Source organism: Neoarius graeffei, chromosome 21, assembly GCF_027579695.1.
Source record: "Neoarius graeffei isolate fNeoGra1 chromosome 21, fNeoGra1.pri, whole genome shotgun sequence".
Lineage (NCBI taxonomy): Eukaryota > Metazoa > Chordata > Actinopteri > Siluriformes > Ariidae > Neoarius > Neoarius graeffei.
In genome coordinates, this window is record NC_083589.1 from 36,914,189 (window position 1) to 36,941,416 (window position 27,228).

Below are 27,228 nucleotides of genomic sequence, written 5' to 3' on the forward strand. Positions count from 1 at the left end.
TCAATAAATAAGATTATCCGTGTACCACACAAACACAGGAACACCTAATTTAGATTATAGTGTCTCTTATTTCTTACCCTGGCAACAGTCGACTTGTGAATCGCTGATTTTCTTGGTCTTTTTCTCGGCTCTGCTTGGTCCTCGGCTTCCGGGTGCCTCGTACGAAGCGCTCCCATTTCTCTCTCATTGTCCGGTCTTTTGGAAAACGATGAGTACTAATCCCATCAAGATTGGTGTTGCTACACCCTCCTACGATACATCTGTTAACCATTTTAATAATTACACGATAACGTTGAAGACATTTGCAGAAAACCACCAGGTCGTTTTCTCATAAACAAACCAGCGCTGACGTAGGATTCAGAGGGAGGAGTCCCGCACGCGACGCCACGAAAATCAATGTTTGCCGGGAAATCCAAATGCCAAGTTTTTTCAGAGGCGGACCAATTCGCCTCAAATGGCTTGAGTTCAACTGAATTTTTCTGGTATTGCGCAAGGTAAAAAAAAAATTGCAGAGAATGCAGGATGTTCCAGATATTTGACCAAAGTTTAATATAAAATAGCAGAATTACATTGATCTTGCTCCTGAATTTACCCGTGATATGCACTTTAAAGTAATGATGGATGTCGTTTCTCTTTCCTGAGTTGAGCGGTTCTTGATATAATATGGATGACTACAGTTGTGGAACAGGACTGTTGATTGATTTGTATTATTTAGTATTTACTGTTTGATCTCGGCCGCATTAAGAACGCAAGAAATTGCGCTACTTTTGACGAGACACCCGTTAATTGAAAAGCATTTAGGTGACTACCTCATGAAGCTGGTTAAGATAACGCTAATTGAGGTATTTCACCTGACGTCACAGGGTCATGTGACGCCCCGGTGTCCGCCATTTTGAACGTCAAGCTAGCTAATGTCAACAACAGTAGCTGGTATGTTACTGTAGCAATGTTTACGTTCAGTCATTTGGATGACTGTTAAAACCTTTCAGTCTCAAGTTTTTCCTTTACTGGATTTACTAGTTTACTGAGCTAGCGCGCCGGCCGCCGGCAGGCTAGCGTGCGCTAGCTCCCAGCTTGCCCGAGCGCACTAGCTCAGTAAACTAGTAAATCCAGTAAAGGAAAAACTTGAGACTGAAAGGTTTTAACAGTCATCCAAATGACTGAACGTAAATATTGCTACAGTAACATACTAGCTACTATGTTGTTGACATTAGCTAGTGCTAACAGCTAGCTGCTAGTACACTGCTACAACACAGACACCGACCCTAATAATACAGTTCTTGGTCATTGCCTGGTAACAGCAAATTTATAACGGGCCATGTCTCAACAGACTAAGAAGTTATTTCAATGACATTTAATAACATTTTGTTTATCCTGAGGACCGAAAGTAAATGAAAATGTGAACAAACCTTAGCTGTAATAAGATGGCGACCACCGGCTCCAGGGACGACCCACTGATGTAGGCATGTTACCCAGCCTGACACAAAATATTTGTAGGCATCCAAACTCTTATACGCTTTCAGATCAATACCTGTGTATGGCGATGGGTTTTTAACGACATAGGTATACAGATCATGTGGGCCGAAGTCAGGTAAAGACGAGGGCTTCGTGTACTTCCGTACGTCAGTGAACAATCCTGGTGGAAGCAGGTAAACGTCGTTCTCTAAGCCTGCTAACCTCAATTTTTGCAAATACCTCTCCCTCTGCTCGCCCTGCAAATGCCCTACGTCGCTGGATAGTGAAGGTGTTTTCTGCATCTCGCTCCTTTTTCTTTGATGTTTCTCGTTTGTCACCTTCCTCGCATTCAAACTGATTCGAGCCGTGACGTCCAAAATGGCAGCATCACATGACTTGGTCACGTGGGTGAAAAACCTCAATAGTGTGTAAAGCGTCGTCAAGGTAAACGCTCGTGACTTTGAAGAATTTTTGTTTTAAACATTTTTTTAATCATGTTATTTCATAGTTGTGATGTTTTACGCTGTAGAAAATAGTCACGATACAGAAAACCCGATGAATGAGTAGGAGTGTACAAACTTATGCCTAGTACTACATTTAACCAAAAAAAAAAAAAAATTCCCCCACGTACATTTTTAAGATGTTTTGATGAAGCCTGGAGCAGTAGCATGATTTCCAGATACTGGTGAGTGTATCATTTTATTTCCATCCGTTTTTTTTTCTTTTCTCTTAACTTCCAGAAGAAAACGATAGAACAAATTGCGTGCTGTATTTTGACCAGCTGTACAGCCCTCTGATCATTTTCATCCTGTCTGGATAGACACCTCTGTGATTTTGCCGGCAGATGCCATATCATGCATTGGGGGGGGGGACCCTTTTCTTTTCTTTGTCTAGCACTTAGAAACGTACAAAAAAAAAAGAAATTGAGAAGCGTGTGATCTGTTATGCTGTTTCAGAGGCGTTATTAAAGTCAGAAATCATTTATTTTTTACATGATTTAGTCACAAACCGAAAAGGGGAAAAGTATTGAAGCACAAAAGTTGTTAGTCAGGCCGTTTCTGATCTCGGCTCTCGGATGATCTTCTCCGGGGCGTGTATGGTAAGTGCACTCTATATGTAATACTCTATGAAGTCCGAGTGTGTGGGTGCGTGTGTGTGTGTGGGTGTAGATTAATGAATAGGAAGTCATTTCAGGATTCAGTCTAACTTTATTAGGTGAGGTTTATTTACAGAAAATAGTGTGCAGTCTGATCGAGTCGAGCTTTATGACTTTAAATTGATCCCAGGCAGAATATGAAATGTCAATTTGATCTAAATATGAGTGACCTGAAAACATTGCTGGCAAATAAATCAAAATTAAATCTTGATGAAAAATCATGAGGTCGCTTTAATTGTCTTTGCTGAAAAAATAAATATGCTGTCGTTTTGTTGTTGAGATACATTGAAAAATGAATTCTATATTGTCGAATTTTCAACGCAGCCTTTTCAGGACGTTTCTCATGGCAGTCTTGGAATTATTTAAAGCTGCGGGAAACACAAATCAGACTGAACAGGATCATATAGCGCACAATCGGAGCCTGTTATTTGCCCTCGACATAATTTTTACATTTCCATCCGAATTCATCCGACACAAATGTGCACTTGGATCGTCGCCAGGCGGGGAAAAGCACCTGTCGCACTGCTGTCGAGAGGAAAAAAATAACACGCGGCGTGTTGAAGGGTTGGAGCTGGCACGTGGTTCGTCCTGCTGCCGCTTCCCAGCAGTGCGCATTGTTTGTAGCGACCAGACAGATGTGCATGCTCCAGACCCAGATGCTTTTCGGTCGCGCCCATCCCAGCCAGCCAGGCAGGCAAGGCCACAGTCGAGGTCGCCGTCTCCTGAGGGAGACACAGACACAGCGAGAGGGAGGCCGAACGTGCGAGTTTGTGTCCAACCACCACCACCGCCAACACCACCTCGCCCCTCACCCGCTGCGAGATTAATGTTGCGGAGAGGAAATATAACAGATAGTTTAATTAAGCGCCAGGGCAGAAGATTCATTGGCTAATTTCTGTGTCTGACAGCACCAATGAGGGCTCAAAGGTGCGAGGCGAGGAGACGCACCCTTGAGTGGCTCTGCGTTTTAATGAATTGAGTGCTTTCCCTATAAAGATCTGCTAGTCATTAAAGGCAGCCTTCACCGTGTCACTTCCTTACCTCCGTCACAGCTCGCCTGCTCGCTGTTCACCTGCATGATGAAATCACGCCGATGTTAATGTGCTCCTGCAGCTTTGACTACACCGACCTGTGGTACTGTCCAGGAGAACATTATCGAGTCAGAGACATTTTTTATTTTTATTTTTTTCAGGGCTGTCAATCGATTAAAATATTTAATTGCGATTAATCACTATTGTCCATAGTTAACTCACGATTAATCACACTTTTTTTTTTTTTTAAACCTGTTCTAAATGTATCTTAAAGAGAGATTTTTTGGCGAGTGGGCGTGGCTTTATGCAAATGTGTTTGGCCAGGTCAGGAAAGATAAGGCTGGACATCGGCAAAAATATTTTTCTGGGTATTTTATTCCTCCGCTGCATTAAAATAAAAATAAAGCAGCGTTAACTTTGTAGTTTTGAGGGTTTCGCACAATTCAGTGTGAACAAAACAATATCATATTTTCATCTCGTTCTGGACTTAACTTCCAGCCTCGAACTATGCAATAAACTCATACCCTGTCCACACTAGGGATTTTGTACCGATGCGAAACTACTTTCGTACCGCAACACCTGTCCACACTAGCAACTATACCGGTACTGTAGCGGTATAACTGTATCGGTACGAAACCCACAAATGTATGGGTTTCGTATCGGTACTGTAGCGCTTCGCTGTAGTGTGGACAGATGAAGCGGTTCTGTATCGATACAAATATAATGCGCATGCGCAAAGTCACACACCTCAATCGATGTCTTCGCTGAATAAAATAGTGAAGAACGGAGATTCGTTTTCTTTGTTTGTTTCTCAACTGCCTCGCGCGTTTTATACGATTCAACTGAATAAATGACCACCAGAAATACAGACCGGACACTGACAACAAAAAGCACACACACGCTGTTTCATCCGTACGGAAGCCGAGAGAGGCCCTTCATATAATCCTTTTTTTATTCACCTTGTTATCCCGAGATAACGACATAATTAATTCAGGATCTCGAGAAAACAACACGACTAATTCGAGATCTCGAGAAAACAAAACCGTTATTCCGAGATCTCGAGAAAACAAAACAATGATTTCATGATCTCGAGTAAACAGCTGAGAAATGGTTCATTCAGGTGCGCCAAGAGACTTGTGATATGCTGACTTTGGGGCTATTTCTCATTCTGTATAGCCGCAACTTTGGTCATTAGAATGTCTGGAGTAATCGATCACCTAATAAGGCAATATTTTGATCAGGGGTTGACACAGGGAGAGATTGCATTAAGTCTTTTAATAAGGGATCATTTCAAAATTAGTCCGCGGCACCTCCGCAGAAGACTGGCCCGGCTTCGTCTCTACCGACGGAGATACAGTGATCCAGCTGAGATCATGAAATAATTGTTTTGTTTTCTCGAGATCTCGAAATAACGGATGCCATATATTCTCGGAAGTTAGTTACTTGATAACCACGGAAACATTTCGCGCACACGCATTCAACTACCGTGAAAGAAAACCGCAAACATTTCTCGCTAGTGTGGACAGATGCACTAAACTGTACCGGTATACTTTGTATCGATACAGTTATACCACTTTCGTCCCGGTATAAGTGTGAACACAGCATCAACTAAACTAACTCGGTGATGTGGATTCTGGACAACAGGAATGAGTATGTTTTAAATCAAGAAAATAAAAAATACGAAACCCAGATGAATACATTTGTTAAGCCACACAGCTCATAAAGATGTTTTCCAGTAAAATGCAAAAACTCACTGGGAAAAATATACAGAACATTCATCAGCAAAAACTGCATTTATAAACACTTTTTTACAGAGCTCATACATTTCTCAGAATAAAACCAACTCTCTCACTCCAGTGTGCAGCCTGCGTGCTTACACACGTGCGCACACACACCTGGACCGTAACACGTCGTCTTTTCTCCCCTCTGGATCACCAAAAGCATATAAAAATACACACGTTTTATGTAAACAGTCAGAATGCAACACTATAAGTTGATCTTGTACATAAGTTCACTTTATCATGACGCCAACCAGCTACTCGCTACGTCACTCGCTCGCACTTCGTCACGTCCCGATTTCTCAAAATACAGGGCAGGGGCACAGAACGTACAAGCGCTAATCGCACGTTGACGAAATTTGTGGTGTTAAAAAAAAAAAAAGTGTTGACGCGTGATCACGTTAACTCCGACAGCCCTATTTTTTTTTTAAATTGCCACATTTCATATACACACACACTCTCTCTCTCTCTCTCTCTCTCTCTCTCTCTCTCTCTCTCTCTCTCCGGTCACTTTAATAGGAATACCTGTACACCTGCTCATTTTCTGTAATTATCCAGTGAGTAAATACTATCGTTACAGTGTAATGCATTAAATCATGTCGATGCAGGTCCAGAGCTTCAGTTAATGTTTGTCAGAGAGCAGGAAGGACGAAATGTGATCTTAGTGTCTCGGCATGGTGGTTCAAGCCATTTCAGGAACTGCTGGAAAATAATGAACTTCACTGACAAGTTGCGTATTTGAGTATTTTAACTGCACATCTGCACTGTTAGAAATAGGGGTACAGTTCCAGCAGGAGTCCGTTTCTGTCCCCCAAGGTACAGTCGACACTAATGTACCTCCTCGGGCTCATTATTGGACCTCAGGGTAACTATGTGTACCTTTTTAGGGCCAAAAGGGTACTTGTATGTTCCCAAATAAGTACCTTAGAGTGTACTGCCTCAGTGACTAGTCGTTGAACCCATAAAGGTACAATACATATATGTTGTTTACCAGCTGGGAGGTCCGTATCGTGAAATACCGTGACTGAGGTCTTGAAAGTACTGAGCGAGGAAGTCAGTATTCAAGGCCAAGGTCATGGTATTTCACCATACGGACCGACCTTAAGCTGGTAAATAATATATTTATTTTTTTCTTGACCAAATTCTAACCGAAAACGAGAGCGCCCGAAAGGGAAAACCGAGCCGAGCCGCCATTTTGAATCCTCATTCACGGCTGTAATGCAAATTGCTTCCTCCTCGGTATACAAGTGCACTTCCATGGCAGGAAAACAACTACATTTTGCCGCCTATGTAGTCCCCTATTTATACAAATAGGAGTCATGCAGGATTCAGCCATGTTTTTGCTCGGCGTTAGCAACAGTTACAGGTTTTTCGCTTTCTCCTGAAATGTTTTCTTTTATTTCTTCTTCCTCAGGGTCGTAAAACTCACTTTCGCTGTGAAGACTGTCGTTATCGCTATCCATGATGTAAAATTAATGCTATTCTCCTGAGAAATGCTGGCAAAAATTTACAAGATTTTTGATAATCTTATAAATAAATCTTATAAAAAAAGTTAAATGTTGACAAAAAATGCTACTATGTTTGTTGTTGTGAATGAGCGAGTCGCCAGAGGTCCGTAACTGGGGTCCGTACCGTAGGATACAGACCCGCTCGCCAGCCAATCAGAGCGCAGGATTTGATGGAAACCGGACAAAAAAAAAAAAATATCTATCTATATATATATATATATATATATATATATATATATATATATATATATATATATATATATATATAAATTTACCAATTGGAAGGTATGTATCATGAAATACCGTGACCGAGGTCTTGAAAATAGAGGCCGAGGTCACAGTATTTCACAATACAGCTCGACCTTAAGCTGGTAAATAACGTATTTATTTACTAACACATTTTGCACCCATTGGCAGCTCTGCTTTCCATCCGTCCGTCCGTCCGTCCATCCGTCCATCCATCCGTCCATCCATCCATCCTGTACTGTAATCATTTATATGTTTTTCAAGTATTTTCAAGACCTCGGTCACGGTATTTCACGATACGGACCGACCTCAAGCTGGTAAATAATATATATTTGTTTTCTGAGAGTGTAGCCGAATGTTTTATTCCTCCTGTACCACAACAGTTTCTAAATGCATATCGTTTTTTATTTATGAAAGAACAAATGACTGAATTTAGAACGTGCACAAAATTCATTGCTAATGCATTAATAAAGCTGACAGTAATGTGAATGTATTGTGTCTGAGCCCAGCAGGAGTGACACCCTCCCAGTCATCCTACTGTCTGTCATGTGTGTGTGCCCTCTCTCTCTCTCTCTCTCTCTCTCTCTCTCTCTCTCCCTCTCCCACCCCCCTTTAGTGGTCATGCTGAGAGTCAGTGAAGGCAGGCTGATGTTAATAACCTCTTGTGTGCCATTGAAACTGTCTTCCTCACGTCTCGGTGAAACACGCTGTCGTGCAGGCTTAAAGAAAAGATCCGTTTTAATAAACGCTGCTTTTGAGGACTGACGATTCATAGACAAAGGCTGTGTTTAAAGGCCGTTCAATTTCCTTTCAGTGAGCGAGTACAGAGGTTGTGTGGAGAGATTAAGCCTGTAACTCAACGCCACTTGAATAGCTCGTAATGACGAAAATGAATTACGCTTTCAGGATGTTTGACAGAACCATCATTCTCCATGTTCAAGGAAAGGCGTAACGCTTCACTGAGTTTGGATCGGTACACAGCGCCATTCATGGATCAGCGTGTTTCCATAACAGGAACCGCAAAACAAGTTTGTCTTAAACACCTTTTTTTTTTGGTCTCAGATCTACAGTAGCTATAAGTTGGATGGTGAGTTGTTTTTTAATTATAAAAGAACAAATTTCATTATGTGTCGCAAAATTTTGCACTGATACAGACAAGATTACCTCATGTACATTTTTGACCCCTTATGGTTGTCAACTAAGTTTTAGCTTTATTTTCTGAACGTGCGACCAGTGGTGCTGTTGAATGCTCGAATCTGATTGGTCAGAAGGTGTTGAGTTCTTTTCTGTGCAGCTCTGACAGGAATGTCGGCTTCAAAGTGGACATGAACACGCTCGTATTAATGAGCGACTTGTGTAGTAGAAACAGATTGTTGACAGTGTGTAATTATACACGGGTGTGGTAACGCTTACTGAGTGGAGAGGTTTATTTCGCATTTTTGGAAGGAGTCGACAGTGTTGGTGCTTTACAACAGCCAGTGGTGAAGCTGGACGTTTTCCAGCATCTTTCACTACGTTCAGACTGCAACCTGAAACGACCCATATCCGATTTGTTGTGAAATCCGATTTTTTTGTTAGGCCGTTCACATTACCAATTATATGAGACTTGTATGCGATCTCCAATATGAACAGAAAACGACCCAAAAGTGTCCCGCATGCGCAAATTGACACGTAATAAGCACATCTACGTAATATGTAAACAAAAAAAAAAGCGCACTCTTCAAGTTTTAATGATTTTTTTTGTTGTTTGTTTAATTATCTGGTTAGTGTTAAAGTGTGAGGTCTCGTGTGTGTTTTTGTTTCTGAACTGAAATGAAAACGTGTAGCCTGGTAACGAGGGTTGACTCCAAAATGTGTCTCTAATTTCTATATAAGTGCACTACATGTTACTAGGAAGTAATGGATTTTTAAACTCTATGTAGTGCACTCGAGCTTCAGTAGGCAGTCATTTGGGATACGGCCGCTGTATTACCAAACTCTTAATTCAGGCTTAATAATTTGCACATATTTATTTCGTCATATTAATAAACTTTTTCTACATTTTTATAAATATTTATTTAGATTGTTTATAGCCAGCTGAATTCTGCAACTTCTCTCAGCGCTGGCTCAAGGTGCAGAAACACCAGTGCAGTTTGCGATGGAGATGAGGCGAGACCTGGCGATGCGGTTTTTGTGGCGGCGGCGGAACTCACACAATAATCTGATTAATGTGGGCAGCAGACTAATGAGACCGAAGGTGTCAAATTACTGGAAATTTCCAGAACAATCTTATAATCTTGTAATACAGGATGGTTTAAGTGATAAATCAGTTATAGAAACTGTTTTATTTAATCAGGCTAACAGATCAACATCCAGGTCCCTACCAAATCCACCATTAGCTTGATCAATTCTATAAAAGTCTATTTAAATTCTGAAAACTGTACAAATGTTGTTGTTTTCCACCAAAGAGGCAGGATTAGCCAACGCAGAATAGTGACGTTTGTCTCTTGTTGATGACGTGTAGGTCGCATGAATGCGACCTGTCCGGTCAGACTGCAGTCGCATGTGAAAATATCGGATATGCATCGGATTTAGGACCACATATCCAAGCGGCCTGGGTCGCATGTGAAAAAATCGGATCTGTGTCGTTCAGATTGTCAATAACAAATCGGATACAGGTCGCATATGGGCAAAAAAATCGGATATGGGTCGTTTCAGGGTGCAGTCTGAACGTAGTCTTTGTTTTCTCTGTAATCTAACGCTGAATTTCTGTTTACTGTTATTAACTTGGAGAGAGAAGCAGCTGATGGTTTCTCACTGATCTACTGTGACTGAAAACAGGATCGAATTTGTTCATGGAGGTTCCGCAACAGAACTGGACATGAATAATGGATGAAGTTCTGATCTGTTATTGTTTTAAGTTTTTATCCCCCGCTAACTGAAAGGCCCGAAGGGGGATTATGTCATGGCGATGTCCATCTGTCCGTCTGTCCCGGGAAGGATGCTCACATTCTGAAATCAACTCCTCTCACAATTTTTGAAGGAATTTCACGAAACTTGGCAGGATTCTTTGTTATATGTCGGTAATACACATATTGCGGTTTCGTTCAATTCAGTCACATTTTACCAGAGTTACAGCCCTTGATTGACAAAATTATAATTTGACCGTTTCATGAGAGTGTTTTCCTTCTGAAATCAACTCCCCTGACAGTTTTTGGAGGAATTGCACCAAACTTGGTAAAAGGCATTGTTATATGTCGGTAGTACGCATATTGTAATTTTGTTCAATTCTGTCACATTTTACCAGAGTTCCAGCCCTTGATTAACAACCTTGTACTTTTACAATTTCATGAAGGTGTGCTCGCCTTCTGACGTCAACTCCTCTCACAATTTTTGGATGAATTTCTCGAAGCTTGGCAAAAGGCCTTGTTATATGACGGTAATACGCATATTGCGATTTAATTTAGTTTGTGAAAATTTTACCAGGGTTTTGAGCCGTGATTAAATAACTTGTACTTTGACAATTTCATGAGGGTGTACGTTCTTTTGAAATCAACTCCTCTCACAATTAGTGGAGGAATTTCACTCAACTTGGCAAAAGCCTTTGTTATATGACAGTTATACGCAGATTGAAATTTCGTTTAATTTGAGCAAATTTTCCCAGAGTTATGCCCTTGATTATTAACAAACTTGTACTTTGGCAATTTCATCAAGGTGTGCTTGCTTTCTGAAATCAACTTCCCTCACAATTTTTATTATCCCCCGCTGGCCAAAAGGCCCGAAGGGGGATTATGTCGTGGCGATGTCTGTCCCGGGAAGGGTGCTCACTTTCTGAAATCAACTCCTCCTCTCATAATTTTTGGAAGAATTTAACGAAACTTGACAGGATTCTTTGTTATATGTCGGTAATACGCAGATTGCAATTTCATTCAATTCAGTCACAGTTTACCAGAGTTATGGCCGAGTTGCCGGCGGGGGATATTGTGCTCTCAGAGCATCTTGTTAAAAATGGTCACTGTTTTAAACATAAATTGCTGTTGTTCAAGAGGAATAAATGACTTGATGCAGTGTCCATCTCAGTGTCTGAAATATAAGTAACTGATCCTGACAGTAACTCGCTGGTCTTGACAGATGAACGATCATTTTTGTGTTTATTTTTATATATTGCATACTCATAAAATCATGTAAAAAAAAAAAGTGTAACTTGCTTTGCCTTTTTGCAGAGTTGTATTCATGGTGTTCCTGTTGTTTTTGTTTTTGTCATCCAAAAAAAAGGGGGTTAATTGGTTTGATTAACACTTTATCTATCCGTCCAGCCATCCATCCATCCTTGGTGGCTGCATAATTTCATACACGTTATTCCATAGTGTTAATGCCTTCCAGAGTAGAAGGAAATAGGAAAGATGAAGAAACGCTTCTATGAGGAGGGGTGTCCAAACTTTTGAGGAGGAGTCTTGATATAAAATGTCCTGCATAGACAAGTTGCATGTCACGTCCGGGATGCTAAAACTATTCATTTTAGTGTTTTAGACTCTACCTTAAATTTCTCTTTGGCTCTGAGTGTAGTTTTAATCCAGTTTATTCTATCCACATTCACTGGATCTGAGCAATCGCGTGCTTTGATTGGCTACTCTACTACAAGGATATCAGCTCATATACTGTGAGGAGAGAAAAACAAAATGGCGGAGCGTTTTGCTGAACCAACCGAGGATGAAAAAAAACCTCTACTCGAAAACAAAACCCCAAAAATACAAAAAAGAGAAGCAGCAAAATATGGAATGAAAGTATTTGATGGTAAGAACGTCTTTTTTTTTCACTCAAGAATTATTATTATTATTATTATTATTATTATAGCATTTTTCACAAATTGCTCCTGTCATTTTGCCGGTTTGTTTACATCATCTTTAAGCATTAAAATATGTCGAATTTTTTTTTAGACTGGTTCAAAAGCTCAAAGAAGTTTGAAAATTACAGAACTGAAATGTCTGAGGAAGAATTAAATAAATGTCGAAAGCTATTCTATACCTCGGCAAGACGGCACTTTCTACAAAAAACAACACTAAAGTCAATTCGTGCAGCCATCAGTAGGTTTTTCAGAAGTCCGCCTAAGTGGAAGTGATCCTGTTGGACGTTTTGTATCCAGTCTTTATTTGTCGGATTTGCAAAAAATGAAAATAAATACAGGTAGTCGTCGACTTCCGACCTATGCGATTTACGACCGATCGACTTTACGACCGTCTGGTTATGACTGGCAAGTGTTTCCCAGCTGAGCTAGCTGAGCATACAACAGTTTCCGCCCCAGCTCCCGGCAGCGCCTCTCGCCGTGTACAACGGTTTCCGCCCCAGCTCCTGGCACATGCGCAGTCTCTCTCGCGCTCCCTCACGCACTCCGTCATACAGTTTCCGTCCCAGCTCCTGGTTTATGAAACGAGCAAATCCTCCCACCAACCCGAGCGCTGCAACAGCTGATGACGACGTAGACGACCCACAGCCAAGCACCAGTGATGCCAGCGGTCACTAAAGCTATGTTTACATTAGACCGTATCTGTCTCGTTTTCTTCGCGGATGCACTGTCCGTTTACATTAAACCGCCTGGAAACGCCGGGAAACGGGAATCCGCCAGCGTCCACGTATTCAATCCAGATCGTGTCAGCTCCGGTGCTGTGTAAACATTGAGAATACGCGGATACGCTGTGCTGAGCTCTAGCTGGCGTCTCATTGGACAACGTCACTGTGACATCCACCTTCCTGATTCGCTGGCGTTGGTCATGTGACGCGACTGCTGAAAAACGGCGCGGACTTCCGCCTTGTATCACCTTTCATTAAAGAGTATAAAAGTATGAAAATACTGCAAATACTGATGCAAATACTGCCCATTGTGTAGTTATGATTGTCTTTAGGCTTGCCATCCTTCCACTTGCAAGTGGTAAGTGATATGCGCTGGGATCACACACACAGCGGCTCAGTCCCGAATCACTGCTTGTGCACTTCACTCGCGCGCTGTGTGAGCTGCGCAAGGCCGGAGTGCGCACCCTCCAGAGGGCACTCGCTGTTCAGGGTGGAGTGATGTGGAGCGCAGGATGCCTGCGGAGCCGAGCGTATCCGTGTATTGGTATTGCTGTGTGCACGCAAATCGTGTATTGGTGTTGCTGTGTGCACGCTAATCGTTTTAAAAACGTTAATCTGATGATCCGCTGATACGGTCTAATGTAAACATAGGCTAAGTTTTGTATTTTGCTATGTTTTACATTTGTATTTTGGTATGTTTCAAACTAAAATGTTTTCTATTTTTCACACCTGTATTTCGTATTTCTTGTTTTGCACATATTAAACGAATTGTCCTGTACGCAGTGTAGTATGCAGTGTTTGACTTAAACCAAATAATGAGCCACGGTAATGAAATAAGAAAACGTTGATAAAATAAGACTTTAAGATGATTACAATATCATTACACATCACAATATACTTACGTTCATTTAACACAGGCCGACTTACGACCAGATCGGCTTACGACCGGTCAGTCGTAACCAAACGCAGTCATAAGTCGACGCCTACCTGTATGCTGTTTGCGGATAGAATAAAACAGTTATTCCACTCAATCTCATCGTACATGGCTTATAGCCAGCTCGTGTACGACTCGATTTTGTGGAATAATTGTTAAATATAGCGGGCCCTCAGGACAAATTCTGGATTGCGTGGACATTCAGTAAATCGATATTCACCGAATTCTTGAAACTTTGCATCCCATGAGGTTGTATATTCTGTAGCTAATCAGGGAGTTGTATTTATGTCCCATTTCTCATCAACTGACTGCAGTGCAAATCACGTTGGATATGTGTAATATTTGTAACCAGAGAGATGTTTCCGCTCGCATGGCCATTTAAGCCTAAATGACTTCTCCTGCTCTTGAGCACGAGTGAGATAAGGCCACACACGAGTACGAGGGGCGAGATCGAGGTTTGCGGTTTGTGCGTAATGCTCGGCCAGAACAGCCGGCTAATAGTTTGGAGCTTGGTGAAGCTCACCATGTAAATTGAAACTAGAAATGAAGGAATAAATGAAATAGACCCTCGCATTCTCTCATTTTCCATTTCAGTTTCAGAAGTCAGTTATATGTGCCCCTCATAAACAGAGTATTTTTTCATCTTGCTCGCATTGTCTATCTATCTATCCATCTATCTATCTGCGTATCTGTATTGCAGTGTGTGGCTTCCTGCTGTGTGGAACAGTTGGGATGTGTGCAGGTTTTGTCGATTAGCTTATTTATGTGAATAATTCGTTTGAAAACTTTGTTTGATTGAAGATGAAATGTAAAATTGTGTTTGATTTTCGTGAAGTGCATTGAAGCAAACACTGTCACTTTATAATGAGCCTTCGACGATGTCTTTATGTTCAGGATCTGATCTTTCAGTTTTTTGATCGTTTTGAGCTCTTTGTGGGATTCAGGAAGTGTGTCAGATGGGATTTGTTGATTTTGAAAATCAGAAGCTCAGATTAAAAAAGACTTCTTTGTGCACACCCTGTGTTTACGCGAGCAGTAAGGAAGTGCCTGGTGATCGATTATTTTCTTCTGGAAGTGTGAGACCCCAAGCTGTGATGGATACAATCACCACGCTAACGAAGTTTGATCAAATTTATGCACGTTAGTTTTTCTTCTTCTTTCAACTGTTCCCATTAGGGGACGCCACAGTGGATAATGTCCCTCCGTCTCCTCCTGTCCTCCGTGTCGTCTTCTGTAAACACTTCTTCTATGAGGCGATGATTCTGTAATCCAATCAAATCCACTGCACGGGTGATCGGCCCATGCAGCTTCACCAGGGCCCCGTTGGCCAGCTTTACCTGTTTCCATCTGCCACGACGAGGACAAGGAGTTGGACTTGGGGGAGTCAGGATCAACAAGGCACGAGTAGTTTTTAACTTGTTAAAGAAAGTGTGGAGTGGCGTTCCCGTGTCATCTGCAAAACCAAGCTCAGGATCTTCAACTCCAACGTGAAAAGCGTCCTCTTGTACGGCTCAGAGAAATGGAGAACTTAAAAAGGCATCTAACAACAAGCTACAAACCTTTATCAACAACTGTTTGAGAAGAATTCTGAAGATAAGATGGACAGAGTGACAAATGAAGATCTTTGGGAGCGATCAGCTCAGGAACCCATTTGAATACAAATCAGTCGGCGTGAATGGAGATGGATTGGCCACACCTTGAGGAAACATCCAGACAGTGTTACGAGGCAAGCTTGAAAATGGAATCCCCAGGGCAAGCGGAAAAGAGGACACCCCAAAAACACCTGGACGCGTGATATTGAGGCTGTGATGAAGAGCTGGGGCCACACCTGGAACACGGTTGAGAGGCTCGCCCAAGGCGGGACGAGATGGAGGCGGGAGATCGTCGATGGCCGATGCTCCAGAAGGAGCTAAGGGCTTAATAGTAAAATAATAATAACTTCTATGAGGGGGTGCCCAAACTTTTTAGCAGAAGTCTTGATTTCAAATGTCCTGCATAGATAAGTTGCGTGTCATGTTTGGGAAGCTAAAACTGTTCATTTCAGCGTTTTATACTGGACCTTAAATTTTTACTTGCATCTGAGTATGGCTATAATCCAGTATATAGCTAGCCCTCAGGACGATTTCTAGATTTCATGGATGTTCAGTAGATCGTTAGTTATGACGCAGTAAACGGACAAATTCAATCTGTTGGTTTCAGTAAATTCTTCGAGCCATTCGTATGGTCCACACCCAGTCCGGTGGGCCGGTTCAGAAGGCTGTTGAACACCGTCTGTTGAAGTTTGTGCTGTTTATTTCACCATCACTTCATTTGTGCTGTCACTTGTCAGGAAGAGGAAGTGGCACAGATTGAACAGTGACACTTCCTGTGTGTCCATATTTCGTATCTTTTAACTGTTTTGCTCATAAAACCAAACAGACTGAATAGGCATGTAATGATGTATCGTTCGATGATGAATCATGATACAAATTTATGACCATTCAAATAGATTCAATAAAAAATGAATCACAATTATTATCAGGTTGTGTAATGCTAGTTTTTCTGAGCTATACCGGTAATTGTGGTGTTTAGACAGCAGAGGGTGCAATAATGTACAATAGCGGAAATCCATGTAACTTCACCTGAGGCGGAAGTAACACAGCTCTGAAGCCACGAAAACGCACAAAAAACTGATCTAAAATGGGAAAGAGCTGTTGTGTGATTGTACAAATAGATTTAACAAGCAGTCAGAGCCCTCATTTTACAGACTGCTGAAAGATAAAGAACAGAGAAGCAAAGTCGTACAAATGTTCATAGAAGTTTAAGAAAAGGCCCATTTGTTATTAATTTTCTTTATTTATAATGAAAGGAATATTTTAGTAAATAGGCTGTTAGATTTTACTCCAGTGTGGGAAAATAATTACTGTTGGGTAACAAACTATTTATTCAACAAAAAAAGTGAACGAAAAGAATATTTAAGTTGATAAATAGGAAAATAAATGTTGCATTTTTATTTGGTAGTAACACTTTTTCCATTTACACTACAAAAAGTTCAAAAGTTTGGGGTCACTTTGAAATGTCCTTATTTTTGAAAGAAAAGCACTGTTCTTTTCAATGAAGATCACTTTAAACTAATCAGAAATCCACTCTATACATTGCTAATGTGGTAAATGACTATTCTAGCTGCAAATGTCTGGTTTTTGGTGCAATATCTCCATAGGTGTATAGAGGCCCATTTCCAGCAACTATCACTCCACTCAGTACGTTTACATGCACGTCCAAATCGAGCTGCTGTCGGTAATCGAGCAAAGGGTCCCAGCAGGGGTGCCAGAGAAATCCAATCCTACATGCGCAAGTGAAATCGGGCTATTGTGCAAGGTGCATTGTGCACCCGAGCCACACGTGGCGCTACACGCCCCATCGTGTTGGTACACTTCCGGTTGTCGTCATGAAGAAGAGCTATAGTGTTGCCAGATACTGCTGACATATTCCAGCCCAAAACATGTTCAAATCCGCTAAAATGCACTTAAAACCCCCAATCTGGCAACACTGGCAGTTCCGTGTTCAAGCTGTTAGGCTTGCTCTAACAGACTGTATGGCTACAAACTGTCCGGCGCAGACCACTGTTTTGTAAGACAACTTATTTTGCACAATAATATTTTTCTAAAGTCCATTTTTTGCTTACAAAAAAATATATATTTTTTTGCTTACAATTTAACTTATGTCTTAATAAACACACAAAAAGTTCAATTGTTTTGCTTTTATTGACATTCTTCAGATGTTGGACATATATATACACACACACAAATACAGTGACTTGTTTATGTACACAATTCACAACTATGCAACAGCTGTACAGATGTATTTGGTGATACAGTAAGTGAGCTAAATTTTAACAGTGCAAACAATGCCACAAAAAGAAAAGATTCATGCCGTTGTCATGATTCGTTGTCATGCCGACCGAGGCTGTTGTGTTTCCCGCTTGTGGTCTCGTCACTCGTCACTTCCGGAAGGGGCAGTGCTGAAGTAAGTAGCTCGAATACGTAGCTCAATAGGGTTTACATGCACTAAGTAGCTCGGCAGAAATCGCATAATCTAGGTCGTGTAGCTCGATTCCGAGAAATCAAGTTCGGTTCAATTTCAGCCGAATTAAGGTGTATACATGGCATTTTGAACTTCGATTTCAGTCGAGCAACGGCAGAAATTCGATTCTCTCTATGTGCATGTAAACGCACTGAGTGTTCTAATGGTACAATGTGTTTGCTCATTGCCTCAGAAGGCTAATGGATGATTAGAAAACCCTTGTACAATCATGTTAGCACAGCTGAAAACAGTTGAGCTCTTTAGAGAAGCTATAAAACTGACCTTCCTTTGAGCAGATTGAGTTTCTGGAGCATCACATTTGTGGGGTCGATTAAATGCTCAAAACGGCCAGAAAAATGTCTTGACTATATTTTCTATTCATTTTACAACTTATGGTGGGAAATAAAAGTGTGACTTTTCATGGAAAACACAAAATTGTCTGGGTGACCCCAAACTTTTGAACGGTAGTGTATTTATTTATTTATTTTTCCAAAAAAATTCTTATGGGAAAATCAAATCTTGAACCCAATACCATGAATTGAATCGTGAATTGGGTGAATCATTACATACCCAAGACTGAACGCTGACTACTAGTTAATATTTTTAGACTGAGATGACCAGTGGAATCACGGGCATATACAGTATCTGCGTCCTGTGCAGTTTGTTTTTTGGTTTGTCCGTCTGGGGTGGTGGTGTTCAACTGTGGAGCACTTAAAGCTTTTATGTAGGAACCTGCGAAAAAGGATTTTCGCTTCCGTTAAAGGTTCCAAGTTGTAATAAAATGCGAGAACCATTAACCACCCAGAAATGTGTAACAGTTTAAAGTGTGTAGCAGTTGCAGTATGACAAGAAAATCGAGTGGAAAATTCAGTGTGTTACTTGGATGTGGTTATTGATGTAACTCTATTTTAAGCTCTTTAGTTGCCACCACTTTGGAGGCTTGATGGTGCTGTGATATGAACTCGTGACCTTTTGCATTATCCCAAAGCCTTAAAGTGCATATTCTGGACCAATTTCGTTTTTTTTTTTACTTTTTATATGAAAGTATGTCCCTTTACACACTCATCCAAAAGGGTAATTTTGCACAAGGCCATCTGTCTACAGCAGAAAAAAAATAAAATAACAAAACGCGTCTGGAAAAATCCAAGGGAGTCTGGAGCCAGATTCGTGACGTCACCTGCGGAAGCGCCAGCAGGCTGCGCGAGCTTTGCACGGTTTCAGTGCACAGCCTGTGTAGACCAAGCGCTCCCATTTCTCTCTCATTGTCCGGTCTTTTGGAAAACGATGAGTACTAATCCCATCATGATTGGTGTTGCTACACCCTCCTACGATACATCTGTTAACCATTTTAATAATTGCTTGATAACGTTGAAGAAATTTGCAGAAAACCACCAGGTCGTTTTCTCATAAACAAACCAGCGCTGACGTAGGATTCAGAGGGAGGCGTCCCACACGCGACGTCGCGAAAATCAATGTTTGCCGGGAAATCCAAATGGCAAGTTTTTTCAGAGGCGGACCAATTCGCCTCAAATGGCTCGAGTTCAACTGAATTTTTCTGGTATTGTCCAAAGTAGTCAAGTCAAGTTTTTGTATAGCGCTTTTGACAATAAACATTGTCGCAAAGCAGCTTTACAGAATTTGAACGACTTCAAACATGAGCTAATTTGATCCCTAATCTATCCCCAATGAGCAAGCCTGTGGCGACGGTGGCAAGGAAAAACTCCCTCAGACGACATGAGGAAGAAACCTCGAGAGGAACCAGACTCAAAAGGGAACCCATCCTCATTTGGGCAACAACAGACAGCCTGACTATAATATTAACAGTTTTAACATGAAGTCCGTTTCGTTGATGTTGTAACTCTTCATTGATGGAAACTTGAGTGCAAAACTGTTCATGATAACTGCAGTCCTAAAGTTAGCAAGTCAACTGTAAAGTAAAAAAAAATTGCAGAGAATGCAGAATGTGACAGATATTTGACCAAAGTTTAATATAAAATCGGAGAATTACATTGATCTTGCTCCTGAATTTACCCGTGATATGCACTTTTAAGGCTCAATTATACTTCCTCAGAGATGAACAAGACGAGGGCCTCACGGTGGTGTAGTGGTTAGCACTGTCGCCTCACAGCAAGATGGGGGCCTTTCTGTGCGGAGTTTGCATGTTCTCTCCGTGTCCGTGTGGGTTTCCTCCAGGTGCTTCGGTTTCCCCCACAGTCCAAAGACATGCAGGTTAGTTCCGGCCCCAAGTCCGGATAGATTGGGGAGGGTTGTGTCAGGAAGGGCATCCGGTGTAAAACCTGTGCCAAATCAAATATGTGGAACAGATCTGCTGAAAGAAGAGGAAGAAGAAATGAACAAGCTGCATCTGTCATGTCAAACCAAAGTAAATGGTAGGAGTCACATAGTCTCCAGAAATGAACAACACTGTGCCTCAAAACGTACACTTATCAGTCCTCGAAAACAATCTTCCAGCCCAAGCAGCACCCAAAACATATTTGCCCAGACCTTTATTTTATTTTGGAGAGGACAGAATGCAGCTTATTTTTTTTTTTTTATATCGGTGAAGCAGCATAATCATCATAAATCCACAAAACCATAACACCAATATATGCAGACACATTCAGAAAGACAAGTTCTTGTCGCAGAGGAATTAATAATTTAGGGTATATTAAGCTGTAGAGTTTTGAATTATAATAATTATAATGCTGGAGCTTTGTTTTTGTTGTCAAAGGAATACAGGAATGCTTTGGATTTCACAACATTCTGTTCCCAAAAACTGACGTCGGGAAAAAGTCTTCACACAAAGAAGGCTTTCTTGCTTCTGTAGTTTTTTTTTTTTTTATTTTTTTAAACTGTTCTAATGTGTCGGGACTTTTCTGGAAAAAGAACGTATATTCCAACATGTAGCTAATGCTAACGCTAGGCCACTAATCTGCACCGTCACTCCAGTCATTTCGAGGAATTTTGTACGGATCATAACTACGAATAAACTCTCATTTCCGTGTACATCTATCCTGCGCTTCTTCCTGACTAAGATTATCCAAGTAGTCCAGTGGTAGAGCTTTTTTAGCTGTAGTTTTCTTCGGACAACAGCAACAGATGCCGGACAGCTCCGCTTGGCTTCAGTATGTGAACAGCCAATCAGCGGGTCCTGGATATGTTTACGATTTTTATGTCACGATTTACAACCAATGGGAGACACCCTTTGTCGGCTGTCCATCAATCACAGGCTCCCGTGCCACAAAAGCGGTATGTTGATAAATATTTAGAAAATAAAAATGATATCCGGGCGGCACGGTGGTGTAGTGGTTAGCGCTGTCGCCTCACAGCAAGAAGGTCCGGGTTCGAGCCCCGTGGCCGGCGAGGGCCTTTCTGTGCGGAGTTTGCATGTTCTCCCCGTGTCCGCGTGGGTTTCCTCCGGGTGCTCCGGTTTCCCCCACAGTCCAAAGACATGCAGGTTAGGTTAACTGGTGACTCTAAATTGACCGTAGGTGTGAATGTGAGTGTGAATGGTTGTCTGTGTCTATGTGTCAGCCCTGTGATGACCTGGCGACTTGTCCAGGGTGTACCCCGCCTTTCGCCCGTAGTCAGCTGGGATAGGCTCCAGCTTGCCTGCGACCCTGTAGAACAGGATAAAGCGGCTAGAGATAATGAGATGAAAAATAATATCCATTACGAAATATATGGAACCATCAAAAACAATTAAAAAATTGTAATATGTTGGTTAGAGGTAAGGCACATTATTCAGTGATATCGTTTATTATTAACTCCAGTCGTGATATAAAAGTTCCAAGTTTGACACCTGCCCGCTTCAACCGCACTGCTGGCACACGATGTCCTTGACCCTCGTCGTCCTTTGCCAATTGATGTCATTACGTGGACTCCTCTGAACCAAGATTTTCCAGTACACTCGAACACGCATACTTCGATGAATAATAATCAAAAACAAGGACATTTGAATGGTTTCCTCAGAATATTTTTGTACTTTTTATATATATTGTCGTGTTGATGAATAAAACTTTTTAATGTATTTCCTGTGAAACGAGACGAGCTACTTTAGACTGGTTTCCTGCTCTCTTGGCGCCGGTGTTGCTGAGGTTGCCAGCACTAACTTTTGTCGTCCGATCGGACGATTGCTGTTTAAGTTTTACTCGTCCTTGCACAGACTTTAGTGATCTGGGACGATCAGACATGAGGTTTTTCAAGCATTGCTTATGGACTAGAGATCATTATTCTGTACTACGGCTAACCATTTTTTCTATTACAGTTAGTTATATGAAATTATTATTATTTTTTTAAACCTACTGCCAGGTCTGTTTTAAAGACCAGTCTTCTGGACTTTTGATTTGAGATGCAACTCATGACGACAATCACACTGACGGCAGAAACAGAGACTGCGCTTGTGATTAACATCACTGTGTATGAAATTGCGAGACATTTTACAGATGGATATGGAAATCAGACCGACAGGGGCGTTCTGTAGGTTCACTTTTAACCCTTCAGATGTACACAAGACGCGAGTGTTTCTGCACCCAAAGCCGTGCATCATGTCAGCTGATGAACCACTGAGCACCACTTAAAGAAATGACAAACCGTAATTAGTGGTAGATTTGATCAAAACTGGAGCTGTACACTGCAAAAAATGGCCTTTCAAAAATAAGAAATAAAAGATTAAAACAAACAGGGCTTTGAACCAGAATTTTTTTCCTGTTGGTTCGTTCCGAACAGAAACGGAATTTTAACGTTTCTGGTTTTGGGTTCCACCATTAAATAGACGTTCCCGAACCGGTTAGAACAAAAAAATTTCGTTCCCGGAACGGTTAATTACGTTCCCTGTCAGCTGTTTAACAAATGGCTATAAAATTATGTCTCTGTCTCATCCAGCTTAAGCCAAATGTAGGCTAATTCTATTACAACCTTCATTAAATAAGACAAGAAAGAATTCAAAACAATTATTATTTCAAATGTTGGCGATTTGGATTCTCAGTATGTCTTCCCATCTACACAAACAGAAAAAGTGCCAAAAATGAAAGAGAATTCGTTTAGTGTGTTACCAAAGGCTAGTCAGGCCCTGTGCATTGATAGGCTAACAGAGGTTAACGTCGTTTAATGTTCGTGAGCCTCTCATTAACGTGGACAAATATATTGATATCGTGTTTGAAATTGACGTTTTTGAATAACGATAGACTGCAATATTTACCTCTTATTTAAGATGTGGAGACGTGATAGTAGTCCACCCTCCCGCTCTCTCCATTCAGTCAGCGAACGTCACACAGGAAGTGAACCCCAGTGGGTCATAGAAACTTGCGCGGGAGAAGAATGACTTTTTTATTTGTAGGCTACGGAAACTTTGAGGAACGAAATAAAAACCGGTATTAACCGGTTACCATTATTTTTAATAAGCGTTTCTGTTCCGGAGCATAAAAAATAATAAAGTTTCTGGTTTCGTTTCTGTTCCATGTGAAATAGAAAAAGTTCCCGGTTTTCGTTTTCGTTCCTTGAACTGGTTCAAAGCCCTGAAAACAAAGCATATTTGCTTGAATCAGGTGAAAAAAAATCTGCCAGTGGAGCTAGTCAAATTTGACTTGGTAAGATTTCTTAAAGTAAGATGAAAAATCTAACCTGTTTTTAGATGAAATAATTCCAAAATAAGATTGGGGAACTTATTATGCGAGATCTGATTAACCCAAAATAATCAAAATAGTTCTTATAACAAGATCGTACTTCTTACATTTAGCCATTCAAGTCTTTTTTTTTTTTTTAAGATTTTTTTGGGCCTTTTCCACCTTTATTGGATAGGACAGTGTAGAGACAGGAAATGAGTGGGAGAGAGACGGGGAGGGATCGGGAAATGACCTCAGGTCGGAATCGAACCCGGGTCCCTGGATTTATGGTATGGCGCCTTATCCACCTGAGCCACGACAATGCAGTTTGGGGACACTAGATTCAAAGATTTCAGTAAAGTTCATTTATTCCCAAAACAAGCATACTTTGTTTTTTTTTTTTCTTGAAACAAGATGAACCGCATTTGCCAAATGGCCAAAATGTACTTACTTGTTTTTAAAAAAAACTTGTTTTATTTTCAAAGGTGCTCCAAATAAGACTTTTTCAAGACATTTTGTCTATACAAGATGTTCAAGACGGACTGTCTAAAAACTAGCCTTTCTAGCTAAATGAGGTTTTGCTTGTTGGGCAATTATGTCTTATAATAAGGGTGGCTAGATGTTTTGACTTGAAAATAGACAAATAAACTTCCTAAGATTTTTATTTTTTGCAGTGTAATGCATTAACAGGTCAGAAATGCTTAAAATAGTGCGCGTAATTATTTCTCACTTTTGGATTTGACGCGGTACGCGGTGGTCCGGACTACCGTTGTGGTCCGGACCACGCCGTTTTCAGGTGTGGTCCGGACCACCAAGTTCAGAAGACAAATAAATTTTAAATTTTCAGCTACTTCTTCCCCTAATTTAGAATAAATTCTTTCCTTTGCCCTTTCTTCTGTTGCTTTGTAGTCTCTAGCACATTTTTTCTTATTCCTTAGAAGCTGTTCATAACCACCCTGAGACATAATGACGAAAGTTGGTAAAATTATTTTTCACTTCCCTCGTGGCAGCTCCCGCTTTTTTACATGCGTTAGAACTGGTATCTTTTATTGCGCGTGTGTTTTACGCATGCATTTCTCTTCCGGTTTGAGAAAAAATAACAAATGATGTACGACTTTGTAAAAAAAACTCGTATTAAATGACAAACACAGTATGATTTTGGTAAGTTTTTATTTATATCGTAATATAATACAGCATACGGTGAACCAGACCACAATCCAGGAAAAATAATTAATTAATGCCCTCGTTTTGTATGGAAAATACGGTGATCCGGACCACCGCGTACCGCGTCATTTAGGGCTTGAGAATTGAAAAGGTAACATGGAGCACGGCACAAATTCTTAACATCGATACGATACGCGTGTTGGTTGATTTTTTTTTTTCTTTCCTTCCACTTGTAGAAGAGCTTCGGAAGTTGAGCTGGTCAGGAATTCCACGGCAAGTGCGTCCCATCACGTGGAAGCTCCTCTCGGTGAGTAAACCACTTCATTAAGCTACAGTCACACTACAGCTCATGATGCTTTGCGATGGGTTATCGATAAAAAATGAGGCGTTGTGGTCACACAGCAGGCGAACACTTGACCGTCATGCCTTCGCTCGATCACAGGACCCAGTCGTTATGGGAAACACCTGATACTGATTTGAGCGCTATCAGCACAAACATATAATGACACCGAGGCTTTGCGAAGTATTGTCATTATCACGGTCACGTTTGTTTGTAGTCATGTTTGACTCTGCTTTGTTTCTTTTGTGTTTGTGCAAAGATCACGCCTGCTAATAAACACTCTGTCTGCACTTAGATCCGTCTCCCGCCGCATACCTGACAGAATACTTGACAAGTCTCTGTGAAAACAGCGTCCTTATATGCATATGCTGATTGCGCTCAAATCAGCATCAGGTGTTTCCCATAATGGCTGGGTTCCAAAGGATCCCTGAATGTACAGTAAATGCACTTTTCAAGTCTCGGCGAAGGTTACATTATGCCGAGCCGCTGTATTGATGAGGCTCCCGTGAGCATCGGGGACATGGATTCGAGACAAATACATCTCAAGAGGCTGGATGAAGGTTCTCCAAGCTTCTGGAAATATTCCCAAACCTGCCTGCCAGTATTCACTGTTTAGTTTGCCGAAGAAAACATCACCGCCAAATTTCACTGCGTGCACTGAAATTTTTTGTGATGCTTTTGGCCACTCACGAGGCAGAGACGCAGCAAAAAAAACAACTTGCAAAGCTCGTAGAACATTCACCGTGTATTGCACGATTCGTGGCGATGCTGCCCATTTTTCATCGCCAAGCATTCGCAAACCCATCGCGACTTGTGGTGTGACCAGAGCCGAAACTGGAACTTAAACCCTCCTGTCTGCTTCACCTCTGAGTGCACCCCCTTTGAAAAGTAACATTTTAAACAATATCTCAATAAACACAAATCATTTCCAAAATGTTGACAAGACAAAGTTTAATATAACATCTGTTTAACTTATAACGGGAAAGTAAGGTTAATAATCTAACTTAGATTACACATTTTTCAGTTTTACTCAAATTAGGGTGGTGCAAAAATGAGTACACCCCACAACAAAAACTACTCCATCTAGTACTTTGTATGGCCTCCATGATTTTTAATGACAGCACCAAATCTTCTAGGCATGGAATGAACAAGTTGGCGACATTTTGCAACATCAATCTTTTTCCATTCTTCAACAACGACCTCTTTTAGTGACTGGATGCTGGATGGAGAGTGATGCTCAACTTGTCTCTTCAGAATTCCCCAAAGAAAATAATTTCTTTACACCACAAAGGTGAAGGCTACAAGAAGGCACCATGCATTTTCCTTTGTATTCCTCACCTTTGCGACGCCATACAGTTTTGAAGCCATCAGTTCCAAAAGCATTTATCTTGGTCTCATCACTCCAGAGTATAGAGTCCCAGTAGTCTTCATCTTTGTCAGCATGGGCCCTGGCGAACTCTAGGCGGGCTTTTTTGTGCCTGGACTTTAGGAGAGGCTTCTTTCGTGGATGGCATCCATGCATGCCATTCCTCTGCAGCGTACGCCGTATTGTGTCACGGGAAATAGTCACCCCAGTTTGGCTTTCTGCTTCTTTAGATAACTGCAGTGAACTTGCATGCCGATTTTCTTCAACCTTTCTCATCAGAAGACGCTCCTGTCGAGGTGTTAACTTCCGTGGACGACCTGGATGTCTCTGTGAGATGGCTGCAGTTCCATCTTTCTTTAATTTTTGTACCACTTTTGCTACAGTATTCTGACTGATAAGTAAAGCTTTGCTGATCTTCTTGTAGCCTTCACCTTTGTGGTGGAAAGAAATTATTTTCTTTGGGGAATTCTGAAGAGACAAGTTGAGCATCGCTCTCCATCCAGCATCCAGTCACTAAAAGAGGTCGTTGTTGAAGAATGGAAAAAGATTGATGTTGCAAAATGTCTCCAACTTGTTCATTCCATGCCTAGAAGACTTGGTGCTGTCATTAAAAATCATGGAGGCCATACAAAGTACTAGATGTAGTAGTTTTTGTTGTGGGGTGTACTCATTTTTGCACCACCCTAATTTGAGTAAAACTGAAAAAAAAATGTGTAATCTAAGTTATATTATTAACCTTACTTTCCCGTTATAAGTTAAACAGATGTTATATTAAACTTGGTCCCGTCAACATTTTGGAAATTGTTTGTGTTCATTGAGATATTGTTTAAAATGTTACTTTTCAAAAGGGGTGCACTCATTTACGCTGAGCGCTGTACATGGAAATGGCTCTGAACATATTAAACGCTTCGTTGTCGCACTGGTGTAGCCGCACAGGTGCACTGGCTCAGTCATGTGTTTAGCTTTACGAGACATGAAGGTAATTAGCAGCATTTGATGTTTCCTCGTGTGTCATTTCAAGCTGTTGGATAGCAATTA

At 41.1% G+C, this 27,228-nt stretch overlaps 1 protein-coding gene across 3 annotated transcripts in view; it reads left to right on the plus strand.

Annotated features, from left to right (window-relative positions):
* Positions 1-27,228, plus strand: part of tbc1d22a (TBC1 domain family, member 22a) — a 490,669-nt gene that overhangs the window by 97,575 nt on the left and 365,866 nt on the right. For all 3 annotated transcript variants that reach the window (XM_060903060.1, XM_060903062.1, XM_060903061.1), the window contains exon 5: positions 24,721-24,791. In XM_060903060.1, the coding sequence (XP_060759043.1) occupies positions 24,721-24,791 (71 nt within the window). The remainder of the gene's footprint in view (positions 1-24,720; positions 24,792-27,228) is intronic.